Here is a 12,399-nt window from a genome sequence, read left to right on the forward strand (position 1 = left end):
CCCTGACTGTAATTCTTGCTGAATTAAATATTTTTTCACTGTACTATTATTTACAATTTTAAATAAACTTATTCATGTGACTTTTTTACCTCTAAAGTGATGTTTAAATCCTTTGCTGCAAGAAAAGTCCTCAGCAACATGATGCCTGTGTAATTTATTTAAATTAACCAAATTAATTGGTGGAAAAAGTTGTATTGCATATATTAATGTAAGACTTTGTACTCTGGTCATAATATGTGCTAAACCCAATCATCCTGTACCAAATAGTTTAATACGAATAGGGAGGTGATATGTTGGGGTCTGGCATGTTACCAGAGGATTCCAGAGGATTTAGGATGCCCTCTAAATCAGCGAATTCAGTCAGACAGTTTTGCATTAAGTATATAAACTTGCAGACACTCGAGGAACTTAGTTTCCATGTTTACGTTATGTAAACATGGAAACTAACTGTTTTGTCATGCATATTTTTGAATGTGCAGCACTAATGACATGATATATAGGTGGGGGCCATTCTGGCCATATCAGGTTTCACAACTTCTTAAAACATTCCCCATTTTTCTATGTGCCTAAGGAATATATTCCCCTTCCATTTACATTCATATTGCAAATTGTGGAGACATGGAGTTAATTTCTAACATAAGATTGCATACCGAAAAAAAAAAGATGTAGAATAGAAGTTTACACCCACCTAAAGGATTATTAGAAACACCTGTTCAATTTCTCATTAATGCAATTATCTAATCAACCAATCACATGGCAGTTGCTTCAGTGCATTTAGGGGTGTGGTCCTGGTCAAGACAATCTCCTAAACTCCAAACTGAATGTCAGAATGGGAAAGAAAGGCGATTTAAGCAATTTTGAGCGTGGCATGCTTGACGGGCCAGTCTGAGTATTTCACAATCTGCTCAGTTACTGGGATTTTCACGCACAACCATTTCTAGGGTTTACAAAGAATGGTGTGAAAAGTGAAAAACATCCAGTATGCGGCAGTCCTGTGGGCGAAAATGCCTTGTTGATGCTAGAGGTCCTTTATGACCACCATGTACCCATCCTCTGATGGTTACTTCCAGCAGGATAATGCACCATGTCACAAAGCTCGAATCATTTCAAATTGGTTTCTTAAACATGACAATGAGTTCACTGTACTAAAATGGCCCCCACAGTCACCAGATCTCAACCCAATAGAGCATCTTTGGGATGTGGTGGAACAGGAGCTTCGTGCCCTGGATGTGCATCCCACAAATATCCATCAACTGCAAGATGCTGTCCTATCAATATGGGCCAACATTTCTAAAAAAATGCTTTCAGCACCTTGTTGAATCAGTGCCACATAGAATTAAGGCAGTTCTGAAGGCGAAGGGGGGGGGGTCAAACACCGTATTAGTATGGTGTTCCTAATAATCTTCGGGTAAGTGTATATATAGATAGAAGTATGTTTCCACCCATACATGCACCGTTACACTTCTAAACATTACTAATATTATGTGTATGATCTTTGTGTTTTCAAACAGAGGATGTTTTAATATACTTTATGATACATTAGGACTGTCATAGCTACAGATATGTCTAGACACACACACACACACGAAGAAGAAGAAGAAGAAAGAAAGGGAAAAGTGGGAGGGCAAATAAATCTGTGTGTGGGTGTGTGTGTTGGATGGCTTTGTTGTATGAGTAGTATTGATCTATGTCTAAGCTGCTGGAAGATGATGAATTGCTAATGCAGTAAGGTTATATGATAGCAGCTGCAAACACACACTCACCATCTCCCACACATACACAATCTACACAAGTACACGCTTAAGTTCACGTTTACATTTCCCTGCATCTGTGTAAGTGGATGTCCTGAAACCCTGGGGTTGTGTGGATGACTTCCAAAGGGGGGTGGGGGGGGCTCTAAGCCTTTGTCCTTCCCAGCTATTCAGTAGAGATAAGCGCATTACTTAGGATTGTATTTGTTATTTGAACATTCTTTCTCATGCACCTAATTTTTCTTTGCAATTATTATTTTTCTTGTTTTTATTATTTGTATTTCATGCTTGGACCAGATTGGGGTCCATACGGTGAAATATCTCACATTTAAGATTTCTTGTCCGATTTAAAACTTTTAAAAAGTAGTCCGTTATTGGCTATTAGAAGAGATCTAATTTCAGTCTCTTCTTTCTCTCCCTCTTTAACGTACAGCGGCTAAAGGATGAGATAGCAGAGGTGACGAGTGAGATCGAGAACCTGGGCTCCACTGAAGAGAGGTTTGTGTGCATGAGTTTGTGTGTTTCCTTAAAGTAGTGGGTCTGATGGAAATCTAGTAAAAGACTAAACAGCAAAAACAAACCACACAGCTTTGTCATAAAACCAGGCTTCACAAAAAAATTAATATAAGGTCCTGGGTTTTGCATGCAAAAGAAACAGCAAAAACAGGCTGCATCATAAAGCCTGATTATAGAGTTTTGAAGATTTTGTAGGTAATACTGTATATGGGTCCTGAGACTTTAAGTTGCATATGTTACTTTACTTTAACTTTGTCACTTTATGGTAGAGGCTGCTGATTTATTATGTGGAAGTCAATTGCACATATACTGTACTCTGTAATTTGGTTTAAAAAAAGTGAAAATCTTTACATTTTTATTTAACAATATTATTAGGATTAATTTTAATAGTAATTGTTTAGAGTGATGTGATGTAGTTATCAGTTTTACTGAATTTAATCCAGAATTATAATAGTGAATATAGATAATGAGGACTAGTTTTAGTCATGTACTTTTTCTTAATCCCTGTTCTTGTTCAGGCTTTTATTGTCATTTCTCCTTTCCCCCTTTGCCTTTTTCCTATTAAGTATTTTATTATAGTAATTGAGTAGCTGATTAATTGATGATGAAAACCTCTCCTAGTACTTGATGTATCGCTCACTGCTCAGTGGGAGTGCTTCTAATTTGCTAATGCACTGAGATCTTGAGGTTATTAATGATGTCATTGGGATGCTGTGACATGCATGTGTTAAGAAGATGCATTCTTTAATGTGTTCATGCCACCTCACCTCTCTGCTCTTTAATTATTTTGTCCATGCCTAACAGATTAGGTTTCAAGATAGCTCGGTATCACTGATAGCTCCCATACTTTTTATTTTCACAGGAAAAACATGCAGAGAAATAAACAGGTGGCCATGGGCCGAAAGAAATTCAACATGGATCCCAAAAAGGTATTGCATATAATATATGCAATTTCATTTATTGTATTTGCACTGCATTTTGTGATGGTCATTTTAAATTTAACTATTAATGAAAAATGCATTTTCTCCCGAGTATTTTGCAGTTGTTTTTTTGCCATGTGAATATTTTGATCTGAATTAAATTTCTAAACTTTTTATCCAACATTTTGAACATCCTGAAATTAGATCTGTTAAGTTTAAGGGTGTTGGCAATGTGATAGAGCCGAGTAGCACATCTGTACTTTTTAATGTGCTGTCTCTTTACAGGGAATCATATTCCTCATAGAGAATGACCTGCTGAAGAACACCTGTGAGGATATCGCTCAGTTCCTCTACAAGGGTGAGGGCCTGAACAAGACGGCAATTGGAGATTATCTAGGTGAAAGGTAAGAATGACACGATTTCAAAACTAACTTGATGTGGTTGTGTGATAAAGCAGTGCTATCAATGCAGTTGATTTGTCACAGCACATCATTCTTTAGATTTGTGTACCTTTTACGAACAAAATTCATCATATTATCCTTTGGGAGGAGGGGGGGGCTGTTAAATGGAAGCATTATCAAAGTAGGTTTAATGCCACATTGACATATTTGGAGGGACCTTTGGAAAGGTGTTAGTTACATACAGATGTGCTGCAGAATTGGAAATCCATCAGTTATCAGCTTTGAGATAATTTGAGAAATTATTGATAAATGTGGTTATTGCTGTTCAGTTTTGCAGTACAGAGTTAATATTTTGAGAGTAAACTTAGCAATGACCTAATGGCCTTGTTTCGCTTCCAGGGCATAATGCTTAAAATCACTGTGTTTTTAGTCAACATCGTTAAAACACTTTAATTAATCATATTCATCTTACTTTCAGAGACGAGTTCAACATTGATGTTCTTCATGCTTTTGTGGAGCTTCATGAATTCACAGATCTCAACCTGGTCCAGGCACTCAGGTAAAATATCTAAAAGTTAATAATAATAATAATCGAATCAGGATGATAACTGGGTCCAAATGTAATCAATAAACTTTGCATCTTATTCAACTACATTTTTGTCGCTTTGGCTGCTGCAATGATCTGATCATGTGTATTTTCTGCCATTGTGTCATGAAGACAGTTCTTGTGGAGTTTCCGGTTACCTGGTGAAGCCCAGAAGATTGACCGCATGATGGAGGCTTTTGCACAGCGCTACTGTCAGTGCAACCCTGGTGTCTTTCAGTCCACAGGCAAGTCTGTGTTTGTTTCATGGCAATTGTAATGTTTAACTCTGTAAAAGTGAATTTAACCTTTCCCTGCCTAAGTGTTTCACTCCACTCCTCCTTTTTTTTACACCTACTCATGGTTAGTCATACAGGAGCTTTTTGCTCACCTTCCATAAAGATCAAGCTCTTAGTGAGTCAGAAGTGCTTACATATCTGAAAGTGTCCATTATGGTCATTTTTCTTTTTTACTTTGTTGTTAATATATGCACAGTCATCTGTTTCAAAGGAAAGAATATCACAAGCTTAAACATTCTCTAAATTCCTTTGCAGATACCTGCTATGTCCTTTCATTTGCCGTCATCATGCTAAATACAAGCCTACACAACCCTAATGTAAAGGACAAGCCTTCAGCAGAGCGCTTTATAGCCATGAACAGAGGCATCAATGATGGGGGAGACCTACCAGAGGATTTGCTCAGGGTCAGATTTCATGGTTTATTTGCCTCACATTTAAGACAAAAACATCATTAGTTATCATGAGATTAACTATAACATGAGATATCATGACATCATGAGATAACGATGCATAGCATAAATTACATTGTCTGCCATCTTCATTTCTTGTCCGTATCGTTATCAGAACCTGTATGATAGTATCAAGAATGAACCCTTCAAGATACCAGAAGATGATGGCAATGACCTAACACATACATTCTTTAATCCAGACCGTGAGGGCTGGTTGCTGAAATTGGGTAAGTGGTAAATATTCTCTTATTTGGATAAGATAAAATAATTATACAGAAAATTATTATTCCTGGTCTGTATAATCTGTCATCATGGTCCTCAGTAATAATAGTCCTTCTTATCACAGATTAAATAACATCAAAATCTTACTGCTAATAAGATTTTCATTTATTAAATTATCCAATTAAATTTGTTATTAAGGTTAATATATATATATATATTTCATTTAGCAATTAAACCACACTGATCACCTAATCACACTATTTTACAATAGTTCTGCAATGGCTGACATAATCATTCTACTAATATGTACAGAAGTGCCAAATTAGACTTTGTCTGAAACCCTGATTTGCCTACACAGTGATGTCATATAACAATTATAGCATAAATTATTGTCATTTTAAATAAATTGAGATATATATATAAATCATAAATAATAGCGCCACAATAGGCCTTAAACAAAGGCTAGCTATTTCTATTTGTTTATTTCGCCATCTAGTGGAAAGTGAAAAAGTTGCAACAGCTCATCCAGTTTTTATGCTATAAAATCACCCAAATATAAAGTTTGATTTATTAGAATTTTTTAAACTTATATATATATATATATTTGTTTTTTTCCCCCACTTTATTTTTTTTTCATGTTCTCTTTCTTCAGGAGGTATGTACACTAGTTCTTCCCAGCCAATACGCTGTGCTTCTGGGTGCTGTATGTGGTGTGCTTTGCTCTCATTATCTACTTTTTTGTCAATTTGGCTGTTTAAAAACTGTTATTCCAGTTTTTAATAAATGAAATGGTTTTAAGTTTCTTACTAGTTCTATAACACTATGCTATGCTGGAATGTGGCATTTCCTACACATTGCTCACAATGTGTGAAGCCCTGTAATAATGCTACTGCTGTGAGCTTGATGTTTAGCCATAAGCCCCTAACTCTGGATTATTTATTATGTTGCTCATGAGTGCAATTTCTGTAACATAATGAAAGCTCTAACATGTACATCAATGAGGCTTTGACAAAAATTGCATTATGTCCTTATATGTATTGCAGTTTGTCTTGTTTAGCTGCATTAGATCTTCCAACCTAATATAAGTAATTTTGAATGCTTTCTACTCCCAGATTTATATGTGCCCATATGACTGGCATAAGAATGTTTGTTTTTTGAGGCTATCAAATATAAAGAAAACTCCACGCTTTTTCCCCCCTTACTACTGTATATAATACTACAAAAAAAATCTATTTAAAGCTAAGTCTTTAGACGTTACTTTGGAATTGATGTCCCATTGTTATTTTAAGACATGAAACATGTCAAGACAAGTTATACTAAATTCTACCTTGTGTTGTGAACGACATATGTATAAGAGTTTTTATTTTGCAGTATAATTTTTTTGTTTTTAATTTATAGTCCTCTACTTTTGAATATTTACATTATATTGATTTTGTGGGATTCTTTAAACTTTTTGGTAATAAGTAAACCAATTATATCCTCATGCAATAATGTAACTTAACCATGCACATGTCTGTCCGCTGCAGTGCTCCAAACCTCATCCTGCTTCATTTCACCTTTGCCGTCGTCTCGTCCGCTCTTCTAAACGTTAACTAGTTCTCACTAACAGCATTGGGTTATATCTTTCTTAACTGTACTATTTTTCTATTGTACAGGGGGACGAGTAAAAACATGGAAAAGAAGATGGTTCATCTTAACAGATAACTGCCTCTATTACTTTGAATACACTACTGTACGTAACCTATAATTTGGGGTTGTTTTTGTTTATTAATTTTTGTTCGGGCATGAGTAAACCAATAATTTGCCCCCTAATGTAATATATACAGGCACATAACTCAGCATGTTTTATGTTGAATTTAATATCAACTTTTATTTTAGGATAAAGAGCCAAGAGGGATCATTCCCCTGGAAAATCTAAGTATTAGAGAAGTGGAGGATTCAAAGAAACCAGTATGTTCTTTCTTTTCTCTGTGTATGTGCACTGATCAGCTTTAACATTAACATCACGGAATATTTTACATATTAACACTGATTATTAATTATGTACCAGTAAACTGGTCACAGGATCATGGGCACTCAAGGCTCTTATATCGGGACCAAAACGTCCAGTCTGATCCCTGGAGCACAAAATTGCTTAAAAAAAAATTCTGATCACGATAGAAAAGCATGAAAACACTAATGCACCACAGCCTGCCATGTGTGGTGACCGGGAGGCCAATAGCACATGGCCGCCCACCCGACCTCCCGACTATTCACTATTGAATTAAGGAATCAATACTCATAGGATGAACCAGGATCCCAAGGGATCCACGGCGACTGTCCTGGTGCCAGACATCTCAAAAACCCTCAAAGGTGTCGCAGAGTCATGCTCTGAAGGGTTAGAGCTGCCCAGGCGGCAAAAGGGGAACCTGCAGAATACAGGGAATAATGTTTTTTTTTCATGGTAATGCTATGGCTGATTGGTGTGAGTATATATTTAGACCCCTTTCCTAGTTTTGCATTGCAATGCCCTGAATATACTGTATATTTCCTTAACTTTTTCAATAACCATCTTCACAGAACTGCTTTGAGCTGTTCATCCCTGACAATAAGGATCAAGTGATCAAGGCCTGCAAGACTGAGGCAGATGGTCGCGTGGTGGAGGGAAACCACACATTCTACAGAATCTCAGCCCCAACTGTTGAAGAAAAAGATGAATGGATCAGCAGCATCAAGTAAGTGGTCTGCCAACAACATACCAGGGGCAGTAATTCTGGATTTATGCATGGTTATTGCATGCTATTCTTAATATTCCTTTTTTTTATTATTATTATCATTATGTAGGTTATGTGGCAGGGACATAACCGTTAGAGTTACTAGGGTTTTTATGGAGAGGTGGTCAGTTATGAAGATTGGAAGACAAAGGAGGGCCACTAGTATGTGTTTTAGGTTTTCCTGCTGTAAAAATTAACACATTTAGTCCATTCATTTATTGATTTTTAAAAAAAAAATTGAGTTTCAACAGAACCATCATAGTTTCTTAGAAAATATTGCATGCACAATCGGTAACTGTTAGTCTCAAAAGGGTAGTGTATGCACTTTAACAATGAGTTTGCATAAATTTAACACTATTGCACAGTTTAAGTAATACAGAATGCAGAAAAAAACAAGACTCTGCATTCCTGGTCTGTTATTTAAAAAAAAAGTTTATTAATTATATTTGCACACTACATTGGGTGAATATTAATTTATTAGACAAAATTAAGAGTTGGACATAATTAGAAAACATTTGCTTGCCAAAAGGTATAGCCTATAGTCAATAGTGTTTTGAAATTTAATAGGCAAACTATGATTTAGTAATTTAAGCAGGTCGGCTCTTACTTAATAGAATACAAAAAGAATTGTAATAGAATGAACTTTTCTCCCGTCTCCAGAGCTGCCATTAGCAGGGATCCCTTCTATGAAATGCTTGCAGCCAGGAAGAAGAAAGTGTCCTCTATAAAGCGGCCGTAGATCTTCCTGACTCTTTGAAGCCTTGGTGCCGACATGTATATAAATGGTCCAGGTTAAGTGAAGAACACCCAAGTAAGAGCTGGCCTGTGATTTGGCAAGTGGACAAATGAAACCTAGAAGCCATTACTGTGGACTGGATCAGTCCCACTCAGGAATGCCCTGGTGTTATAAGGGGATTAACTGCACTAGGACTTTTTGTGGCCGTAAGTAACACTGCATTAGGATTGAATTTATGCTTCTTGAGTGAACATAAATACATAAACAAATCCTAATTCAGATATTTTGAATGTTTTGAAGGATTATAGCATTGCACAGAAGAAGTTCTGATGTTACAAGATAATGTTGTAATGTTACAAAATAATATTGTGTAATAATCATTATGTATAGCGTGTATCACTATGTATAGCTTAAATCAGCAGGTCTGACTGTAAAAGGCAACTTAATTAAAAGCTGCTGACACATACTTGTATGTCAGTTACCGTTTGTTTGTTTAGTACATGTACAGAGAGTAGGATAAGTTAGATAAACCTCACATCCTACTGAACATTTCATAAGCCGCGCTTTTTCGTCAGTTTCGACTTTTTGCTTGTAAAAATTTGCCTTTCTCGTCTGCCAAAGCTATTTTTATATTCCTTCTTGACTGATGCATTTTATTGTTTCAATACTGATTTGTCCGGACTATTGTTCACAAAGCTAAAATGTCCCATTCAAACAGTGGCCTTACATTCTGTATTTTCCAGTATAAACAAGACAAAATTTTTATTTTATTTTCCCTACACCATTTTTAATATGGGACTGTTTGTCTACTTGATATCTTTGTTTTTTTTGTTTGAACTGATTTGGTTTGTGCATTCATTTTCATACAAGACCACAGTCTATCATTCGTTATTCCTTATTTATCCGGGATAACAATGTTGCATTTTAAACTGAGGTGATGATTGTTATTATTATTAATAATAATAACAATAATGCATTGATTTGTGGAAATGGCTTCCAATGTTAGTACAATTTCAGTGTTAATCTTATTTCATTGTTGAAGTGCACTGATAACTATTAGAAAAGGCGATGTTAATTTATCAATTCTGTATATAACTCAAAAACTGTATTTTTGTCTAAATGTTGTTTGTATAAAAATATGGGTTTGATTTTTACTGTTTGGACTTAACCACTGTTGGCCTGTAATCTTGAGCTTAAATAAAACCCATTCATTGCAAACAAATAATTTATCATGTCAAAAATTCATCAACAAAAGAAATTATGCTGAATTTACTGTTGGTCATCTTGTGTTGTATATTGCATGTCGAATTTATTAGCTTTTTTTTTATCATGTTTTCGAAAGACTGAGAATAAAAAATTCACTTTTTGATGCTGTTAGCATTGATATCTTTGGGAAGTATTTATGTCATCAATTAGAAAACTCCAAAATCCAATTTTTCTCTGCTACCTTCATATGATTTTGTACACCATAACAACTACAAAAACACCTATCTCAGCCTTGTTCCAAAACCAGACAAATCATATTAAAATATGATTCTGACATCCCTGGCCCCGAGAGAGGCTTTTCTAAAAGATTTATTATCGTGACTGTTATAACTGGTGATAGAAGTATAAAATGACTTCTATAATAAAATGAAGTGTAAGCCATGTAGTAGGTTAAATCCATAGTTTGTTAAATGTGATAAACCTCTCACTCACTCATCTTCTATACCGCTTTATCCTGTATTCAGGGTCGCGGGGACCTGGGAGCCTATCTCAGGAGGCTTGGGGCACGAGGCAGGGTGCCAATCCATTGCAGGGCACACACACACATACACTCGCACACTACGGGCAATTTGGAAACACCAATTAGCCTAACCTGCATAACTTTGGACTGTGGGAGGAAACCAGAGTACCCGGAGGAAACCCACCAAGCACGGGAAGAACATGCAAACTCCATGCACACAGAGACGGGAATCAAGCTTGGCTAGGAACCGAACCCAGACCCTGGGGGTGCAAAGCAACCGTGCTAATCACTACACCACCGTGCCACCATGTGATAAACATGTGATAAAACTGTGCATGGAATAGGGATAAAGAAGAGTTTTCAGAAAATATTACTTTAAAGCTGTTGAGACAGAAATGAGATAAATACCAGAAGTTTATCATGGTGGAGCAGAATTGTACCATCATCTTGGACTTTTAGGCAAAAAAGATGATTGCTTTTAAAGTTCAGCTCAACCAACACTAGATAAACTTAACCCACATGCAGAGTTGGATTTTTGGACTGACAGCCTAATGAACATGGAAAATATAAATGAGCAGGTGTTGTTCATAAAGTCAAGCTTTCTCAGTATATGTGAAGGAGCTTTGCTATACACCAGAAGTCATCAAAGCCCATGGTGGGTGTTTAACGTGATAGAAAGTTTTTAATTTTTTCCACAGCTTATGAACCCAAAATAGTGAAAATTATTATAACACCAGGAAGCAGTTACATGCCAACGTTGGCAAATATCTACAAAGCCAGGGTCTGCAGGGTTTGCCCACTAACTGTGTGTCTTTTGAGAATGCCACCATCCTCTGTAGCACTAAGCACAACCTTTTTTTTTCTTCCCAAATGCCATGACAGTATAGAGAAAGCAGTATTAAATTGATTGATTGAAAATATTGATGAGACTGTAAAGCCTGTGCTAGACCCCTTCTTGTAAGGAATACAATTAAGAAGGGAAAGTAAGTAATGTTACTAAAACCTGATGATCTCATGGTCAATTTTTAAAATGGAAGAAGGTGACACTTTACAATTGGCTTGCAATCTCCCAACTTCCAGGCAGAACTGACCAAACAGCAAACTTCATTTAAGACTGATTTAAAGCAGCTACAAGACATTCGGCTTGCCAGTATCTCAGCTGCCTCAGAAAACGTCCTCAGTGACAGCAGGCAGAGTGACAAAATCTCAAGAAAATCAAGCATGAGGCAAGTGAGATTGAGTAAAGGGATTTCAAAATGCCATATAGAAAAACTCATTATGTTTTCAGCATTCATGTCAATAGGTGGTTGAAGCAAAAACAACAGAAGCAATGAGGTGAGAGAATTGTAGTCCTGCATCTATTCATGCAGTTCTAATGTTCTTCATTCTCAGTAACTCTATCTATTAGTTTTCTTTGATGGTAAAGTTCTCTCTCAATGCCGATATTTCAAGCATTTACTAAAGTATTTGATGTAGCCAAAATGTGAACTGAGGCTGCAGATGATGTGAAATAGCGAGTGGACAACCTTGTAGTTAAATCACCTACTCTGTTTTAGATTTAGTGTACCAACCACTGCTTGTTTGATTGCTTTCCAAGTATGAGGATAATTCAACTCACTATTTTATGCAGTGAAATGAATAATCCTCTTTAAGAGCAGGGAATAAGCTTAAAATTGCTTTTATCATGACAAAGTATTTTTAACCTATACACATTAATCATTTGAAATATTTTTATCCAAAAATTAAAAGAGACCAAATATTCAGAACTGGATGTCCTACTAAGATTCTCTTTCAATGCAGGCGTGGTATTACCAGTATATGCCCTAACTAACCAGAGATAATACAAATATTTTCAAATTAACCGTTTTCTATTTTAATTGTTCTTACATGAATTGCTTGTGTATAGTTAGACTTTAACTAAAATACTGTAGATGAGATTAAAAATCAGATATAGAAACCTTAGCCACATGCTGGAAAAAAAAACAGTAGAGTCTGAGACTGCAGAGAAAATGTTTCCCTAAGAATGGAAGAAAAAGAGCGCCA

The 12,399-nt window shown here is 36.0% G+C and overlaps 1 protein-coding gene across 4 annotated transcripts in view; it reads left to right on the forward strand.

Moving 5' to 3' along the window:
- The window catches only part of cyth1b (cytohesin 1b), a 45,565-nt gene extending 35,710 nt beyond the window's left edge, over window positions 1-9,855 (forward strand). For all 4 annotated transcript variants that reach the window (XM_053511321.1, XM_053511319.1, XM_053511320.1 and 1 more), the window contains exons 3-13: window positions 2,185-2,249; window positions 3,130-3,196; window positions 3,473-3,591; window positions 4,067-4,147; window positions 4,307-4,419; window positions 4,726-4,874; window positions 5,035-5,147; window positions 6,795-6,873; window positions 7,020-7,091; window positions 7,701-7,855; window positions 8,555-9,855. In XM_053511321.1, coding sequence (XP_053367296.1) covers window positions 2,185-2,249; window positions 3,130-3,196; window positions 3,473-3,591; window positions 4,067-4,147; window positions 4,307-4,419; window positions 4,726-4,874; window positions 5,035-5,147; window positions 6,795-6,873; window positions 7,020-7,091; window positions 7,701-7,855; window positions 8,555-8,633 — 1,092 coding nt within the window. In that variant the 3' untranslated portion in view covers window positions 8,634-9,855. The remainder of the gene's footprint in view (window positions 1-2,184; window positions 2,250-3,129; window positions 3,197-3,472; window positions 3,592-4,066; window positions 4,148-4,306; window positions 4,420-4,725; window positions 4,875-5,034; window positions 5,148-6,794; window positions 6,874-7,019; window positions 7,092-7,700; window positions 7,856-8,554) is intronic.
- The last annotated feature ends 2,544 nt before the right edge of the window (window positions 9,856-12,399 follow it).

The sequence above is a fragment of the Clarias gariepinus genome, chromosome 14, assembly GCF_024256425.1.
Source record: "Clarias gariepinus isolate MV-2021 ecotype Netherlands chromosome 14, CGAR_prim_01v2, whole genome shotgun sequence".
NCBI lineage: Eukaryota > Metazoa > Chordata > Actinopteri > Siluriformes > Clariidae > Clarias > Clarias gariepinus.